This window comes from Haemorhous mexicanus, chromosome 11, assembly GCF_027477595.1.
Source record: "Haemorhous mexicanus isolate bHaeMex1 chromosome 11, bHaeMex1.pri, whole genome shotgun sequence".
Lineage (NCBI taxonomy): Eukaryota > Metazoa > Chordata > Aves > Passeriformes > Fringillidae > Haemorhous > Haemorhous mexicanus.
In genome coordinates this window covers 10238193-10257648 of record NC_082351.1, presented here as the reverse complement: position 1 = coordinate 10257648, position 19456 = coordinate 10238193, and the positions used below count along the sequence as shown (strand labels likewise).

Sequence of the window (19456 nt, the reverse complement as noted above, 5' to 3'; positions counted from 1 at the left end):
GCTCCAGCTGAGATCAAGATCCTCTGCTCCTTACGCTGTAACTCTGGCATGAAAACTTCAAATCTTCTCACCAGGGTTTCACAGCCCACCTTGACTTGCAGGACTGGGACAATCTCACACACAAACCCATTGCTCTTTCTCAGCTTTTTCCAGCCTGCTCTCACATGCGTGTTCAGGTTGCCTAGAGGAGGAAATTACAAAGGCTGCAGGACAGCTACCTCAGTGGCAGCCCTAGTACCCCTGGAGAAAATGGACAGAAGGAAGACCAGGACCACTCAGGGGTCTGCAGAGGAAGAAGAAGGATGAAACCATAGCTGAGGCTGTCTAGTGCCACAAAAAAGCAAGGACAGCTTTGCTAGAGCACCAAGTACCAGCAACCCAGCACTGCAGGGAGAAAAGGCAACCCTGGAGCAAAGTGAACCCTCAGCTGTGCAGAGCTGTGCCCTTAACAGCTGATTTTCTCCCAGATCCCCATTGGCTCTGCAGAACCCTCCTCCCACCCTCCCCCAGCCCAAATTTCTCCTAGAGCACCAGGCATCCCCACAACCAGCAGTCCTAGGCCACATAATGAAAGCTGAAAATACAACAGAACCCAGTTTCAGTGCAAACCACTCTTTAATTTTCCTCTTTGTACAACAGAGCCAGCCACTTACAAAGTGCTAGTCTAAAAAACAGTCTGGTATTACAGCACACACACACCAGCCAAAGCCCAGCAGCTCAGAGGCAGAGAAAGCAGAGCTGGGCTGCTTGTTCTGCAGTACAACAGAGTCTGTTCAGGATCTGAGATTGAACCCCACAGATGCATTTCTCAGTGTCAGCACAGGTAGGGAGGTGAGGAGGAGGACAAAGGCTACTTCAGGTTGATTTATCTTTTAAAAAGGTCTTTAACTGTCCTCCCTTTCCTCTACTCCCCATTTTGGAATGCCCACATGACTTACTTTCAGGGTAAAACAAACAAAAATATGCTGATTAGAGTAATTTCAGTGCAGTGCTACAGCTTAAAAGTTGCTTTTTGCATGCTCCCCTCAGTAATAAGGAAAAAAATTCAATATTAAGAGTTGCAAAAATAAAAATAAAACGAAACAGCAGAAGCAACTAAGCAATTGTGATCTCAAAATTTAAATTTTAATGCTTTAAAGCTAATTCCACAAAGGAGAATCACATCAGCAGCATGCTGGCTAGAGACAATACCCCCTCCTCCTCCCCATCACTTTCCCGTGACCTGGCAAAGGGCTGCCTGGTGCTGCCCTCCCAGGGTACAGGGACTGGCACACTGCAGTTTCAGGCACTGCCTGTTGCCGGGGCTGCAGAAAGCTGGGGCTGAGGTGGAAAGTTTGGAGTTAAACGGATGAGCACTGCTGACCACCAGCACAACAGGTGATGGCCAGCACTGAAGCCACAGCAGCTGCAAGCACATATTCCAGATGGAACAGAAAACACACTGATAGCCAGTCTCAGCCTTTCATTCTGCCAACACACTTGGATCTAAGAAGGAAAAACCCTCCCTGTTTGGTTCACTACCTTGAGCTAGATGTTTCCCTAAAAAATACAGGCTAAGGCTCTGGAATTTTTCCCATTTTTCACATGGAAGACCAGTTCTCCAGTGAGACTCATAGGAGTCTCTTTTCAAGAAAGCTGGACTTGAATCCTAAAAAGCAACACACAGTAAAGGAGGACAGAGGGAAGAGCATTTGCCAGTTGTGACAAAAGGATGGAGCAGAACCACTGAACAGCAGAGGCAAACAGGACCTGGGACAGGACTGTGACACCTGCAGCCCCACAGAGGGTGACAGGGTGAGGACAGAAAAGGCAGCACTCAAGCGTGGAGGAGGGCTGAAAGAGCAGTCCAAAAAAACCAAAGTTGCAAGAGAAAAGGCTGAAAACTCACACAATCTATTGCATTGGGCTGTCACCCATACAGGTGACGGCTCTGGGGACACAGTGCTGAGCTTGGCTGGAGACATAAATGAGCAAAAAAGGATAAAAATGCTGTCACTGCACAAACCAAAGGAGAAATGCTGGCAGCAGAAAGGTGCTTACAGAGCAGCCTGGAAGTGAGGGTGTAGGAGATGGAAAAGACAATAAATCATCAATGTTATGGATGGTAATTTTTCTGCAGAAGAACAGGAGCCAGAGCAGCTGTATCCTGCATCTCCATGGGGATCAGCCTGCACATATGCCACACCACAGGCAGGTATGATTCACTTCTGGCCAAGATTCTGCATCACTGGATTCAGTGTTCACATGAAAAATGCCAAGTCAAAACTGCCCAGGAGAGCCTCAAATGCATCAGTGAAAGGATGCGAGCAAGAGAAACGTTTGTTGCTTTGCCAGGGGATCTATGTACAATGGCAGAGACTGCAACAGACCAGATGTACAAAAATTTGAACTGAGCTCCAGAAAGGGTGCAGGAGGCCTCCCTGACACAGGCAGGGCCCAACAGCAACACCAGAGAGTTGGCAGGAAGCCCCAATGCCGATTCACAGAATCGTACCCACCACTCTCCTCCACAGGCCCTTCAAGGCTCAGCTGTGCCTGGCCTCCAGCTCAGGCTGTCCTCTCCCAACTCCAGCTACAACCCTCAGCCCAAGAACCACAGCCCCAGCCCCTGCCTCTAGCCACACAGCTCAGCCAGATTTTAAAAAGAACTTTATTGAAGCTCCAATATATATTATTTTTGGCCTCTAAATACCCAAGTGTCAGCACCTATTCCTGGCTCTTCAGTGCTATTCTGCAACCCCCAGCACTGAATCTCTCAGTGTTTGATTTTCTGCTTGACCCCTACAGAAAGAAGAAAAATTTTCAGGCGCCTCAGGCATTGCTTTACAAGAGCAACCACTACCATGGTGGCTGAGTGCTGGAGGTGGTGCTTAGTTGGTGTCCATGCCATCACACTCTTCTTGGGGAGCAGAGGGGGCAGAATGTTCCTCGCTGTTTCGGCGCTCATAGAACAGCACATACGCAGCTTTTGTCTATCGAACAGAAAGAAAACCCATCTGAAACCATCCACCCAGCTTGGCTGCAATGTCACACCCAAAGCAGGGAACCACACTCTCAGCACAGAGCTGCAACAGCCTCAAGCCAAATACTCACCACTATTTGGTCTTCTGAAGCCACAGAGACGCTGCTGTCATCGAAGTAGTACCACTTGCCATTCACCTTGTTCTTGGCATAGGCAGTGTCTGTCAGGGAGGAACTGCAGCTCAGCAGGCTGGGGAGGGCCAGCAAGGAATGCACACCTGGGACACTGGGACTCCAACCACGTGTGCAGGGGAGGCCAGGAGCCAGCTTTGGCATTGCCTGCCCCAAGCCTAGTTAACCAACATGAACATCTACAACGTGCCAGCTGGCCCAGTTAGTCTAGGACCAGGTTCCACACACCAGGCTTAGCCCTGACAGCTGAGATACAGGGAAAAGAAACTTAGGGAATAACAGTAGTAGGCTTTGTTCACTGCCCTCGAGTCAGAGCTTTCCCAAACACGCACAGTTTAAGACTCTGCATTTTCACTTGAAAGGAAAGTTCTCTGCTGCTAATGGATCTGATCTGGTTCTTGCAAGAATCCTCACTCAAGAATGAAGTTAGAAGTCCCTCAACATCTCTTCCAGCCAAGACTTCTGTGACTGTGATTTCCAACCTCAGAACACATGCCCCTTCAGATACAGGACTTCATCATCCTGTCATGGTAAATTGCTTCTGGGTGGTTTTACAAGTGTCACCTAGAGCATGGATCTGCATGGACACCTGATACAGGTAACTCACCTACAGACACTTTTCATCTGTGCTGCAGCAAAGCCAGTGACAGAAAACACAGACTCATCACATACCAAACTTGTATATAAGTGGGTTTTTCTCCTGATGAAATGACATCTTCCTATGTCAGTTCTTATCAGTTCAAAGGTGGAGACATTCTACTGTCAGCCAGTGTCACAATTTCAGGTTCAGCACTGAAAAATTTTGACTCCACTCATAAATTGGGGAACACCATCACACAAACTAATAACAACTAATCAGGGTCCCATAGGCATCAGTCAGACCTCAGGCCAAAGTGCTGCTACCTATCTGGTCTCCATACCTCACAGGATCCCAAGCCAATACTCGCCTGCACACAAAACACAGGTCAGTTTTGGACCAGACACCTTAGGTGAGGGCTACTGAGGTGCCCCAGTGCAGAGCCCTCCCATGTCCCATGTCCCCTCTGCCCACGTTTCCTTGCACACCAAGGACACAGCAGCAGTTACTCACAGTGGCCCACTCCCATGGCTCCATAGTGATTGGATACTGCAATGAGGTCATACACGTATGAGCCTGCCCTTGGGTCGCAGACAAACTCGGACATGTTCAAACCCCTGGAAGGAAACATAGAACTATCAGTACACCAGTAACCATCACTTTTTAGGAACTGAAGCATGGCACCAGTGCTGCTCTGCTGCTTAGGGGCCAGGTGTTGTTAGTGTGAAGACCAGACTTGCTACCTCTCTCACACAAGGCAGGTCCTGACAAACACACCAAGCACTGCCAGGTTTAGAGGGAGGTGCTGAATGAAAAACAGATTGGAGTGTCCATGTGTAGGCATGAGGAGTGAGAGAGGAATAGTAAGGGATATGCTTCATCCCACAGCAGGATGCTAGCAAGCAGAAGCAGAGGGACAAGGCAGGCTTTCATCTTGTAATTGTGCAATACTCAATACTGCAAGTGTAGCACTGCCAAAAAAATTTGCTAAAATTGCTACAGAAGTTCTCTTGGTTGAATCACATGGGCTTAACTGAATTTAAGAAACAGTACCTGCTAGTAATTAATGCTCTTTGAGATATATAAAGCTGAATAGCATTAACAAAAACCTCCCCCCAAAAACACTAACCCTCTCAACTCATGCCTGCTGTCCAGCCATTCAAACCCAGCCTTTACAACAAGCCCACCCAACAGAAACATTAGAAGTACATCTTTCTTGACCAAGCTCTTCCTGACTTGAGAGAAGACTCCTACCTGATGGGGAATTCCACAACCGTGTCAAGTTTATCCCTCCAGTATCTGCTGTACGAGAAGCGTTTTAAATGTACCACCAAAATCCTGGGCAAAGACCACAAGTCAAACTTCTTTGTGGCCTGCTGATGTTTCTTACAGTTAGGGCAGTACCTAAGGAAGGAGTAACAAGCAAGGAAATTAATGACTGCATCAAAAGAAAAGCTTCTGGCCTTCCATTAAAGATGCCTCACTAGCTCAAGTACAGTTCCTGCCTGACAGAAGGCACACTGCCTGTGGAATATGCAGGTGAACACTCTGCCTCAGAGAATTCCAAACTCCAACTTGCTTTCATTTTATAGTCCTATGGCAAGTATGATGACTGCACACTGTACAAAACCTATCTTTTAAAAATAGCCTGGTTATTGGAAGCTGCATTCCCACTGATACTTTTTTCTTAAATATAGGCAGGAAACAAATACTTTTATTAACCCATGTTCACAGCCTATTGAGTTAATCACTTAATACAGATCTGACAGACTTCTCAAAAATGAGGACAAAAGGACAGACCTGGGAAATTATAAGAATCCCATGAAAAATCATGTGAACTAAAACAGTTACATTTGATGGTAAATAAGGCAGGCAGACAGAGGTTCTTACCACGGGTCATGTTCACCAAGTGTTTCCATAGTAGTGAAGAGCTCTATGCAGTCTCTGAGGGCTACAACAGCCTTCTTCTTCTGTAGTTGTAGCATGCTTCCATGTTTTTCAAATGCCTAGTGAAAGAGACAGGTGCTTTATTCAATCCCATGTACTCTGTAATCCCTGACATCAAGAAATTACATGCTCACTTTCCCCACACTGCCTATTTCTGCACCTCCTTCCTCACCCATGACATGAATCATGTTCAGCTTCCAGCCACTCCTTTCTTATGCTAAATAGTCCATAAGAGAAAATATATGTCCTCACTTGGGTTTAGAGCTTTTATCGAGACAATAAAAACTGTCTTATTCTGTTATTAAAAAAACCAGTTTATTCTGTTAAAAAGATGATCCACCAGAACACTGTTTACTGTCACCTTTTAACTACCATGCAAATTTACATAGATGACTTATGAAAAGAGCATACTACAACCTGTGCCTCCTGTTCATCATACAGCAGCCTCCGTGTCTCAGAATCCCAGTCAATAGCAACTGCAGAAAAAGCTACAAAAAAAAAAAGAGAAAATATTTATTGCACAGGTGTAAAAAGAAGAAAAAAAAAAAAGGCAAGGAAATAATTACCATTCAGTTTTAAGATTTTTCCTTCAACAATGGAGTTTATCTCCGAGGTCCCAGAGGAATTCACAAGGCTTAAAGTGAAATGCTGTTTCTTGCAAGGCTGCAGGTCTCTTGCTGACTCCACTTGCATACAACCCTCAGAGTGGCAGGGGTCAACTTCTGTCAGCTTTTCCTTGCCTTCCTCTCCACCATCCTGATGCTCCATCTCTTCAATGTCACCTGGAAAAACATTTCAAACAAGGACAATGTAACAGGCCTTCAGTCGAAGTTTAGCCTGATGCCTCCTATGGACAGCTGTTTGCATCAGCCTGTACACACACACCAGTTGTGTGGGAAGCAATGAAAAGGCACACAGAAAAAGAAACCTCTGCTTGCTAACCACTCCATCTGAAGCTGTATTTTCTCCTTTAGCAGATGCCAGTTAAGGAGAGTGCTCAGTCTGCAGGTTAACAATGACTCCTGACAGCACACCCTAAGAAGCATCGCCAAGAGAGAATCAGCAAGGTTGCAGCTGGGTGTCTTCACAGAAAGGAATATGTAAGTCACCAGGAAAGTAATTTCCATTCTTTGGGGGAAATGGGCAGGTTTTTTCCCCATTTAACTTAATTGCAGCTGTTACCCTCAGGGCTACACTAGTGAATCATTTCAAACAGGGAAGGGAAACACTCGTGTTATCAGCATTAAAAGCTTCCTAGAGAGCATGTGGCCTAGGAATGAGATTGTTGATTCTATGTCCTCCAACAGACAAATTTCTCCACAATCTTTGTGACCTAATAGGCCAGTTTTCATCACCCAAGGGCATGTCAGGAAGGGTTGCCTCTGGAGGCAGGCACCTGGACAGCTCAATTAAGCAAGGACTTCCCAAACACTGGTCAGGATGAATGCTCATCCACACCTTGCTCTCCAGCTGCTGCACATCTGATCTCCCTAAGAAGGAAATGGTCTACAAGATTCTTCCTGTACCAACCAGATGTCCACCACAACAGTGTGGTTTAATCACGGTGGAGAAAACCTGCTAGAGCTCAAGCCAAACACACACAGCACAAAACAAATGCTGTTAGAAAGCTGAAGTGCTGAAAAGCTTCCAGCAGATTTTGAAAGGGCTTTACCTTCAACCACACCATTGGAGCCATTGCAGGTTCCTCTGTCTGGGCAGGGTGGGGAGTATTCTTCTGCCAGAGGGAGTTTCACACAGCGGCTGAAGAGAAGGGATACATTTCTTAAACAACCATACTGGAGCTGTGCACCAGAACAGCAGCACACCCCTCTATCATCAGCTCTTGCTGCCCAATTCCCTCCAGCAAACCAGAGCCCAACCTGTACAGCACCAAGAGCCCTCAGCATACAGCACCTGTACACACATTTACATGACAGCAACAAGAGCCCTCAGAACGAGTCAAACAACAGTTCCCTAAATCTTTTCTCTCACTGCTTGTTCCACGTTTCACTAGCTGTATATTGAAAAGGCAAACGTAAGTTATGGTGGCCCCATCTGTGAGCCCTGAGAACATGCCCTTGGTTCTGCTCCTGACTCCTTTTGCAAGGCTCAGCCAGCAATATCTGTTACAAAGCCAAAAAAAACAGGACCTTGAAATGTCCCTGGGGCTCCAGACACTAATGTAATGCAAATCCTGGTTTATACAACCCACAAAATCAAGGAAAATTCTCTCTGTTAACAAGGATTCAGTAATCCTCCTACAGTGTAATTGAATAAGCAACCTCTAGAGCTTGGCATAGGATTCAAAGGTACAGCCATGACTTACCTGATCTGTTCCAAAACCACACTGTACAGGTGATCCACAGTGAGCTTGTGTTTGGGCACAGATATTAACAGTGGCTGCCCAAAGAGCACAGTCCCTGAAGTATTGCTGGATTGCCTCACTGTCTTTTCCCGAAAGTAAATGGAGAGAGTAACATACTCTGAGCCATCCTCACTTGGCTTGCAAACTTCATACCTGTTTGAAAGATAGGTATTTCCATGGGTTATTTCCACTGCCAAGAAGCACAGCAGGTAAGACCAATATGAACTCAGTTCAAGTCCCTCCAACAGTACAAGAGGGCTGTGCTGTCCTCATGCTACAGAGCAGTTTCCTGAGCACACCCCATGGCTCACAGTGGCACAGGACACACACCTGCAAATGACTCAGCTGCCACCTTCCCTCTGTCTTTATTCCTAATTCAAGCCCCTGTTACCAATCACCTCCCAAGACACTACCCTGACAACTCCAGCACTGAAAAATACTACATGTACTTTGAAATTCCTCTGCAAGTGTTTGTTCCCCCTGGAGAAAGAAGTCTTGTTGATACCTTGGGTCTTGCATTCTGTCAGCCCTTCAATCAGTTTTATGGCCTGAGCTCACATCACTGAGCAGCTAATGTTTCATAAAACCCAGAGTCTGGAAACATCTGCTTCACAGAAAAATCCAAGGACAGTAAACAAACAAGAAAAATTCTGGAAGACAACAAACAGCCTGGGAGAACAGTGAGGAGACTGTGACGCAGTTTGTGCCCTGGGTGAAACAGCAAATGAGATATTTGCAGCTGTCAGAGGAGAGGCAAAAGTAACCACGTGGTCCAACACTATCACACTGTTTGCTTCAGGCCTATTCATTACAAAAGATTCGTTTTCAGCAATGCTAAGTCACAGTGCTCTTTAATTTAGTGAGTCACCTGTCCCAGATTTATCTTAACACTGAAAGAGAAAGAAAGATTTCATGAAAAGATGTCACTACACATAATGACCTAGACCACAATCATACATCTGAATGTCTCAAACTCCTAACAATTCTCTTCCATTAAACAAGCCACTCCCCTTCTCTCAAGAGCTGAGAAACATTTTTTATTCCTGTGCTCAGAGCAGGGAGGAGAACAAATTTCAGAGCTGTAATTCTGCTTCATCCTACTTACAACAAAAAAGGATCCCAGCTTGGGACTTGGACTGAGTTCAGAAGAGTACATAAAGGAAAACATCCTGCCAGGGAGTCCAGCCCACCAAGAACACAAGAGCTCAGACTCAGCATAAGAGTCCAATGCCAGCAGCTGTTGAGGCTGTCAATGCTACTCAGCTGGACACCAGCACTGCATACAGTCCACACCTCCTAAAGTTTCCTGAGCAACAGCACTACAAAAAGGTTTAAACCACAAAAGGCCATAATCAGTCCCAGAATATAAGCTGTGATTAACACCAGGTACTATGAAACCCTTAGCCTGGACTCCTGTAACACAGCTCAGTGCATGCCACTCCTGTGACTCCTCTCACACCACCTACACTGCTCTGCAAGCAGGAGTTAATGAAGCCCCATTTACACTCCACCCTCAAGCACCTGAATGAAGCCTGCCCATGAGAAGGAACAGATGGAACAGAAATAAAAGCCTATTCCCACAGGTAGGGGTCATCCATCACAAAGAGCCAGCATGCAGCACCCCATTACACTCTGCAGAGAGCATCTCACACACTTCTCACCACAACACAACAGATCTGATTACTCCAGTGTCCCTCTACCCACTCCACCTCAGAACACCTTTTATGTATTAGTACTAAAACCAGACATATCAGAATCAAGATTTGTCATTTTTATGATCTCCCGAGCAACAGCTATCCCTTGAAGAAAGAACCAAAGCCAAAGTACTTTATGTACAGAGTAACAGGCTGTAGAGCTGATACTGGGAATTGCTGGGCAATACCCCATAATTCTGTATGTAACAACCTCATTGAAATAATAGAACATGAAGGTGATGCTACTCCAGATGACACAACATGGTTTTAGAAGTCAGAAACATTAGCTCAGCTACTACCACACTGCTAGATACTGGCTAATTGCCTTTATAATTCATGATAACTCAGAAGTGCCTGAAAACTGCTAAGTAATAGAGTAGGACTTGACCAGTCTTTATCAGCATTATGGAGGTTCAGGTGCGTGGTTTCAATTCAGAAAGGAGGCAGTGAGCAATGAGGTAACTTTTGTTCCATTGCACAATGAAGGTAAAGCAAGTGTCCCAGCTGAACACCAGGCTAATATATAGGTTTTATGTTACTGAAACATTCCCTCACAGGTGCTGGGATCTGTGATATTAACTCCAGCTGCAAAACACTACATGGACCACAAGTCAGTCTACAGCAACAACCAAGAGGTCTATTTTGAAAAAGAATGAAGAAAGGCAGGAAGAAATGCTTTGCAGAAGCTGCCAAACAGATCTGTCTGAAGGGGGTTACTAATGCACAACAACCCAGAGATGCTGCTGAGAAACCACAACAGGGTCAAAAGTAGATAGTAAGAATAAACACAGGATTGGAAAAAAACTGGGAGAAACTGCTGCACATATTCTGATCTCTTCTAGGAAGTGGAGATACTCCTAATCTGTTTACTTTCTTTCATAATACCAGAACACATACAAACAAATAAACTAAGAGATCAGAGACTGAAAATGCAACTTTCTTAAGACACTGGACAGTTTGCACTGTAGAACCTGGTCAAAGGATTTTGCCAGACTTGCAGAGGAAAAAGATTAAAAACTATGAGGAATTCACACAGGAGGTTTATACAAGGTTTAAATAAACAGAAGTTCATTTCGGAAAGGAGGCAAACCCTTATTTCAAAGAAGAAAACTCCAATTTTAGTAAGTGTGAACAAACTTCACAGATCAGTTTGCTACAAGATCCTACACATCTCAAATGTTTTGTATAAAACTACTGGACCTGCTGGGCTGCTGACCTCAGTAACTCAATAATTGCTGTAGGCTTAGTCACACTAACAAACCTGACATCTCTTCAGCCAGTGATGGTTGTTCAAGACCATGAACTTATCTAAATGTAATATACAGCATGTTGTAAGAGAAGGCAGAAAACATGGCATGTATGGCAAACTGACTAGATCCTATTCAAAGATGCACACTTTTATAGGTTAAAGGTGACCTGCAAATCAATTTGTGAAACTTTTATCAACATAAACAATACATGTTCTGTAACATGCCCCATTAGCCAGGCTAAGAGAACAGGGGTATCTAGTTTATCCATCAGAACATTTTTCTTCTTAGTTCCTCAGAACTAAGAAGAAACACTAAGAGCAATGCCTTTGAAATGGGCTGTGGAGTTTGTTTTCATGTGGGACTTACCTGAGCCCTTGTAGGCCGGCTCCAAGCTCCAGCAGGATCCCTGGTGATGGGACAGCACCAGCAGGGTGCATGTGAGGGGTTACATTGGAGCGGGAGCCGGAGGTCCTAGTGGGGCTGGGCTTCCCAGGACCTGAGGAAAAGAAACAGCAAGTGTTTGGGTTGTGTGCTGAATGCTGTGCTCTGCTTAGCCTGGGCAATGAGAGCATTCAGCACACACACTGAACTACTGTCATCAAATTGATTTGCAGACCACCTTTACAGGAGAGATTTCTGATCATGTGCCACAGACCTCCCTGTCCTTCCACAGAACAACATGCTGCTTGGAGAGAACCATTTCCAGCTGTGAGAAGTGGGACACTCCCACCATACTCTGGCTGCCCTGCCCCTGAATGGTGAGTCAGTGATCTTGTTTCAAGGCTTCTACCAACCCTCCCCACTTCTGCATCTCAGCTTTTCTTCGACAGATATTAACACAACTTGCTCCAGGACTACCTGACAGTTCCAAACCTGTCCAGATGAGAAAGAGATGAGTGTAAAGCCTTGTGGAAGAACAGGCTTGGAGAATTTCCAAAATTTCCAAATCCTCCTTTCCTCTCAGTGGAGAAGGAAATGTACAGTTTTGTCCTCTTGTGTAAAAGGTGCCAGGTAAATTTTGGAATGCATTTCAAAGTTACTTAAAGTCACCTAAATAACAACCAGTGTGTATTTGCATTTCTTCTTTTTGAAGTTTTACTATCAGAGAGCTCAACAGGTAAGATAATAAACCAGAAGAACTGATGAACCAGAAACTGAGCAGCTCAGAGGAAAAATGTATCTCAGACATCCAGGGCACATCTTCATTTTCCATACTGCAATCCATTCAGCTGAAGTTCCAAATGGAGTCCAATTCTTGTCCCCTTCCTCACTCCCCTAGATTCAGTATTCCCAACCATTTTAGTGGCACATTAAAATTCACAATACACATCTCAAGATGCCCAAGATGCCCTGCAAAAACTGAATGTGTCTTCCCTCAAAACCCTACAGTGAAAACCAGAAAAAAAACCCACAGTTTTTCCTGCCACTGAAATATCCCATAAAATGTGGCAGCTCAATATTCCATACATCCCACATACAGCACGTTTCCCAAATTTCACCAACAGCACAGTCTGGACTACAATACCTATTCAGCAGACCATGTCCTGTCAAGCAAATGCTCAGAAAAGCCAAGGCCCATTCCAGCTGCTTTATTCCTGCTGCAATGTGTTGTGAGAGCTCCTGCTCCCTGACATTTCCAACCCAAGCACTTCAAGGAAATCATGATCTGCTCAGTAACAAACCAACAGAGGCCCAAATCAAAAGCTGAGACTTAACAGACATTGGTGTCAAAAGCAAGACACCAGTAAAAAAGTACTGACTTTAATTTTTTTAAGTCACAGCCCTGCTGGAGCACAGATCTCCTGCAGTGTTAGGAGTTTCTGAATTTTGAATTGAGATGTCTGCTGCCAGCTGGCCAGTGCACAATACAGTAAGAGGTCTGGCAAACCACAGGGGTTATTGTTGTCACAGGCAGGCCTGGCTACTGCTCTCAGCAAAGCAAGCCTGCAGAAACACTGTAAGAGACTGACATTCATAATTAAATTTTTCAATCCTGAAACAACTTAATATGATGCTAAGAAATGTAGAGAAGGCAAGAACCGCCAGTTTTTACAAGCAGATCCTACAGCCTCAGAACCACTGACACAACGGATTTCTGTTACAGGAGGCAGCCACAAAGGTGATCACAGGTGGGAGATCTGAGCAAGGTCGTGTTTAGAGGGGAACAATGAGAGCAAAGAACACAGGAACAACTGGATGGCAACTGCTCATGAACTCAGAGCTCCAGGGCTTTGTACTGCCCTATCATTACCCACTCATTCTTTGGATTCTCAGAGTCCAGCAAATAAGCACAGATGATTACTAAAACAACCTTGGTTTGCTTCTGCCAGTGGAAGGGAGGAGTGCTTCTCAGGTGAGGAAACTGCTACACCTTAAAAACAATTATTTAAATGGAAGGGTGTGGCCTTCATTCTACCACAGCTTCTCTCAGAATTCACTCAGTGTGGAAGGAATCACAGGAAGAACAAAAGAAAAGGGCTGTGAGCCTACCCCAATTCAAAGACCAGGCAACAAAATCCTTCAGAAAAAGACCTCAAAAATCAATAGAACCCACTGAGCCATGCGTAATTTCAAAATGTAAGTTTGGGAAATGCACACAAATTTTGGGGAAATATACATGAGAAATATCTGTTTCTGAATATTCTGTACTGATTTAACTCTGTTTTAGATAGTTTTTTCCCTTTGTTTTCTAACCAGTGAAAGAAACTTAGCATCTAACTGCAACTACTTAAAACACGGAGCGAGATTTACATGTTACAGTTTTCCCACAAGGAAGAACTGCTACTGGACATTACTGGAAAATAAGAGCACATGATGAGTATATAAAAGGGACAGGATCAATCAAACGTGAGTTAGGAAAGAGTTCAAGCACATGAGACAGCAAGTAGCATGAAGTGAGTATCATTTAAATACAAGAGATACTTTGATTCTAGAAAACATCTTTTATTCTAACAAAAAAAAAATTAACTGATGGTACTCAGTCATATCCCAGGTTCCATTATATGCCAACTTGAAGCACACCTACATTAACATTTAGTGCCTAAGAGCATGCCCTGCAAAAGGTGCCAGAACTACCAGATGATCCTTTTCCAGTTTGTTTTTCAAACCTGATAGCTGACACAGCTCTCACTTGGCTTTACTGCACTGAGCCCAACATCCTGAAATGATGCAGCTTCCCTATTTGATTTATAAATAAGTAATGTTATTAAAAAACAATCTGTTCTGTAACTTCTATCTTCCTAGACTCAAAGCTATATTTTAGCTAGACTCAAAGCTGGTATATTTTAGTCTTACCACACAAGGCCTTTAAGTGAATCAAACAAATCTTAGGAAAAATTTAAGTTTTCCAAACATGGTAGGCATGCAGCTTCCAGAAGGATTCTTCCTTTCTTAAAACCCAATTGCTATCTTTTCAGCCCAACACTCTAGAAAGTGTTCTTAAGAGTTTCTTTTGTGGTAATATCCAGTATAAATGTAGTGCAAACAAATGTTTGATGAGTTAGTGTGGTTTTCTAGAGTCTTTTCTGGCTATTTATTTCAATTGTGAATTTTGGGTGAAAATACTGTGACTGTAAAACCCTAGACTGCTGTACTTTCTAATAAAAGGCCTCTGTTCTCCTTCATTAAGTGATACAAAGACAGTTTTCTTTCAGGAACAGGAGAGAAGCATCACTCTGTGTAACCAGTTATACACCCCACAGCTCCATCACCAGTACAGGAGCACCTTTTCCAAGCTGAACATTTCATGGACTATACAGGCACACAGAGCATCCTCCAAGTCATAAGCAGCAAGTCTTTTCCTGTCACTCCTCCAAAGAATTTTCCTCAATTTAAGAAGAGAAAAATTCTTATAAGTGAGAAACTCTTCTTCATTGACTTTGGGGAAATAAAATGTTTCTCAACATTTCAAGTGGAAACAAGCTTGTTTTTTAAAGGTGGAAGGTTTTGAAAGACCTATTTTTTTCAAGTATTTTTTATTCCTCTTTCTAATAAACAGTGAGACATTTGCCAGTAATCTAAGAAGTTAAGTTGCTGAGATACCAGAAACTCCTGAAGTTATTATATATATATATTATTAATATATATTTCAGCAGCACTGAACAAACGACCACCACATACCACATTCCCCAGCCACACATTACACAGCACCTGCAGGAGGCAGAAACCTGATCTGCCAAGTCACTGCCCATAACTTCTGGCAGAAACACAACAGCTTGAGCAGCACTTGACAAGTTCCTCTTGAACTGTAAATCCGTCTCTTCTGGAAGAAGCAGAAGGCAGAGAGGTACATCCACAACTAAAAGTACATTCCCTAATGGAAAACAGGTTTTGAAGCTGGCAGGACAAGAAAGTAATAGATGGAAACAAAGTGGAATTCAAGAATCTTCACACTACTCTAACCATTTATTGAATCATCTTAGAACACCCAACAGCAGACCTTTTATAACCAGGCAAGGCAGGTACTAGAAGTAATTATGCATTTGCCTTTTAAAAACTTCCCTCTTTATGAACAAGTGTTTCTCTGCTCATTTTTTTAAACAAGATTTCTTTCAATAGAAGAATGCTGGTTTTTAGCTGTAGTTAGAATATTACTTGACATATCTTTTTCCTGGCAGCATTACCCATTAAAAGGACTTCCTATGAACAGCTTTTTCCTAATTCTTGCCCTGGTGCCTGGCTTCTTGCTCTTGCCTCTTGGTGCTGAAAAGATCTTGGAGGGTGTACATGGAAAAACAGGATTTGCAAAACTTCCTCCTGCTACCTCTCCTCTTCCTTAAAAGGCTATTTTTAACCCAGGTCAGTTCACTCACTGTGACTCACAGCAGCACCTCATTTACAGTTACCCTGCACATAAAAGGAAGTGGCAATTGCAAAGGGAAGTACACTTGGAGCTGCAGTTCAGCCAATGCTTGCCCCATACCCCAGAGAAGACCTGCTTCAGATAGTTGTTTTCTGTGGAGGGATTTACAACATGCTATGCTTGTATGAAAGCAGAGGGTTTTTTGCAACTACCACTGTAATATCATGCTTCTTGTTTTTAAAATGTAAAATGTTTTACTTGCTGCAGAGACAGACTTACAAACTAACACTCTACAAACAGATTTCATAGAAGCCAAACATCCTTCCCGGAGATCCCAACTGGTCACACAGCTGAAGACAACAACTTTTACAAAACTCCTTCATTACATCTCAGCAATAAGGTCACAAGAGACAGCATGACAGAAGAGCACCAGTATGTCACAGCATCCCACGCCCTGAAAGGTTCACAGAGCACCAGAGGATGTCAGTGCACATCTCCGCACAGCCCCAACAACTCCATGGCAGCAACATTCTCCCATTTCAGCTGCAATAGAGGATCACGACTTCTGCTCTCCCCACCTCACCAGATTTCAGATATGACTGGAAATATCTTACCCACCACACACATGTAGAACATCAAGCACAACCAAATCCTCAGCTTTGCCCTCACAACAACAATTCAGATACAAACAGTTAAGCACCAGTCAAGAGTCTATAAAAACCCCCAGTCATGGTGCTCTAAAAACAATGATGCATTTTGGAAAGGCAGAGTACAACAGCTTAGGCTTTATACTATCCTACTAATGGTGCAAAGCTTTTGGCTGATTTGGAAAACATAAGAACAACAAGCCTGAGCAAAACTAAAAATCTCGGTAAGAGCGTAATCCAGACGTAATTATGACCTAAAGAGGCTTGCAGGAAGTTCTAAACTGCATAACACAGACCAGACTAAAAGTTTATTATGACCCAAGGACCATGTCCTCCTGTGTTAGAAGAATACCAGCTGAACACTGCATATGTTGACCTGCTGGTAGGAGCAGTGCTGCATTACTGCTGAGTCATGCAAAAGGTCTACAAGAAGGCTTAGATCTTGTGAGGGGACAGATACTGGGTTTTAGAACCTAAAACCAAAGCAAATGTTTTGCAGTATTCTTCACACGTGGCATTTTCCCAGTTTACTCACACAAAGATGTCGTCTTTTGGCATGATATGATTTAAACCTTCATCCATTTGGAAGATTTTGTGGAATCTGTGATTATACACGTCTGTCACCACCATCTAGGACAGCAAGTGAGATTTGCAAAGTGATTATAGTAAAACCTTACATAAATTTAGGCAAACTACCTTTAAATTTAAGGAACAGTTTATTCCAATTCTCTATCACAATTATCAGCATACCAACATCAGCTGTACTTTACTTTTCTGTCCCTTCTCTTAAACCTCTCTATTGCAATGGAACTATCAGAATAAATACAGAGTATTTCATGCATCTTTTTAATCTTACAAGCAAAGAACAGCATTTTAATTTGTTACAGTTTTGTCACTAACTCATTAAGTTCAGCTTCTCACCCATATAAAAGCTAGGCCACCAAAATGCTTCAAGAACAAACATTTATCAAAATTACTGTCTGCATTTATCCTTACATTTTCTGCAGGAACACCAGAGAGTTTGGAAAGTGATTCACACAGATCCGAGATGGCCCCCATCATTGGCACCACAACTCGGTACTGGAAACAAAAATAATGTTATGCTTACACCAGGCAAAACAAACCTATACAAGGCAGAGAGCAAGAAAATGGAAATAAAATCTTAAAACTCTTAAATCTTTAATTTACAGGAGTTCTGCTGGAGTTAAGGTTGCAACCACAGATTTGAAGGTCTTCTGGATCTCAGCTTTGCCTTACACAAAGCAGGGATTTGGAGGGAATGAAAACCATGAAGAGCCTTCTGCTGTGATCAGGCACAGCAGCAGTAAAACCCAGGAAAAAACATAATCAGCAGACACAGCAGCTGGCTTAGAACATAAAATTGCTGGGTTTTTCTGTGATAAAAAAATCTTAGAGCCATTCTCTTCAATGCTGCTAAAAGTCAAGGCAAAAATCTTGACAGACATGGAAATACTGCCAATCAGCTTCTCCAAACCTGCATCAGGACATCCAGTCACTCTCCCTGGCTGCCCCAGCTTGTGATTCTGTGACGTGTGGCAAGCACAAGGCTACTTTAGGGATGTGTGTATCCATTTGAAAATAAAGTGGGGGAAATTTAAAACAAGTCTATTGAGGAGGCTGAAAAAGCAAACACGTCATTTTTCTTTTTGTTTCTTTTTTTTCCAAGAGGAGTTATTTTTCAATTGTTTGAAATTCAGTGGTCTTACCCATTTACAATCACAGAACCGTAGAATATGCTGAGGTGGAAGGGACCCACAAGGATCATCAAAGCCCAACTCCTGCCCTGCACAGGACATCCCAAGAATGCCACCATGAGCCTGAGAGCATTGTCCAAACATTCTTTGAACTGTGACAGGTATGGTACTGTGACCACTCCCCCAGGGAGTGTGTTCCAGTGGTCAACCACCCACTGGGTGAAAAACCTTTTACTGGTATCCATCCTAAACCCCCCCAATTCAGCTTCAGGCCCTTCCCTTGGGTCCTGTCACTGGTCTTAAAAGTGAACAGGGAGCCCTTTCACTTCCCTCTGTGAGGATATTGAAGATCATAAGGTTTATCCCCTCAGTTTCCTCTTCCTAGGCTGAAAAAACCTGTGATATCCTAAGGCTTCCCCTCCAGATCCTTCACCATCCTCATGGCTCTCTTTGGACAGTCTCTAATGATTCATGTATTTTTTGTATTGTGATGACCTAAACTGCCCCCAGCATTTGGATGAGGCTGCCCCAGTGCAGAGCAGAGGACAGTCCACCACTTTGACAGGCTGGTGCTGCTGTGCATCCCAGAGCACAATATAAGTTACATCTTTCCATTTTGCAAGCACTCTGCTGCTTTCAGGGAGTATCACATCACACAGGCCATCTCACCACAGGAGGCCACTTCCAGCTGACCATGACCTTAGTTTCACGAGCCAAGATTTTATAAAGTCACTTGATTTCATATCCCAGATTTTTCATCACAAAACCCATACTACCTTACTCAAAGGTGGACATCAATACCCTCCAGATTACTTTAAGAGTCTCACTTTTAAAATCTAATAGAACTCAGATGACTTGAAAGAAATTTGTGTCTTCAACATGCCTCACCTGGACAGGTCTGCGCTGTGGGTCTGCATACACCAGGGTAACTTCCATGAGCCGGTCCCTCCTCAAGGGCAGTGGGAGAGTTAAGTAACAGAAGGGATCAAAGGTTACAGAAACTTTAGAGCATTTGGGACAAACAAGGGTAGACTTGAAAAGACCATGAAAAATATCCACAATGATGGAATCATTCCTCAGCCTGTGATTCTCCCATGCCTCTTTTGCCACCTCCTATAAAAACGATTTAAAAAAATATATTAGAAGTTATTTCTTGCAAAGATTTCTACAGTGGGTTGAGCACCAAGACCAAAGAAAACTTGGAAAATTGATACTGATAATTTCATTTCAGAGGGAAGGGGCTCTAGCAGTATGTGTATGTCGAGCATAACACACTGGGATTTCTTCTCAGTGAAATTAAGGCCCCC

At 43.6% G+C, this 19456-nt stretch overlaps 1 protein-coding gene across 2 annotated transcripts in view; it reads right to left on the bottom strand.

Moving 5' to 3' along the window:
* Positions 1-2632: 2632 nt before the first annotated feature.
* The window catches only part of USP4 (ubiquitin specific peptidase 4), a 30709-nt gene continuing 13885 nt past the window's right edge, over positions 2633-19456 (bottom strand). For both annotated transcript variants that reach the window (XM_059856376.1, XM_059856377.1), the window contains 12 exons: positions 19038-19262; positions 17431-17514; positions 16970-17064; positions 8004-8195; positions 7350-7438; positions 6244-6459; positions 6095-6165; positions 5621-5736; positions 4985-5134; positions 4244-4347; positions 3094-3182; positions 2633-2972 (listed from right to left, as the gene is read on the bottom strand). In XM_059856376.1, the coding sequence (XP_059712359.1) occupies positions 2871-2972; positions 3094-3182; positions 4244-4347; positions 4985-5134; positions 5621-5736; positions 6095-6165; positions 6244-6459; positions 7350-7438; positions 8004-8195; positions 16970-17064; positions 17431-17514; positions 19038-19262 (1533 nt within the window). In that variant the 3' untranslated portion in view covers positions 2633-2870. The remainder of the gene's footprint in view (positions 2973-3093; positions 3183-4243; positions 4348-4984; positions 5135-5620; positions 5737-6094; positions 6166-6243; positions 6460-7349; positions 7439-8003; positions 8196-16969; positions 17065-17430; positions 17515-19037; positions 19263-19456) is intronic.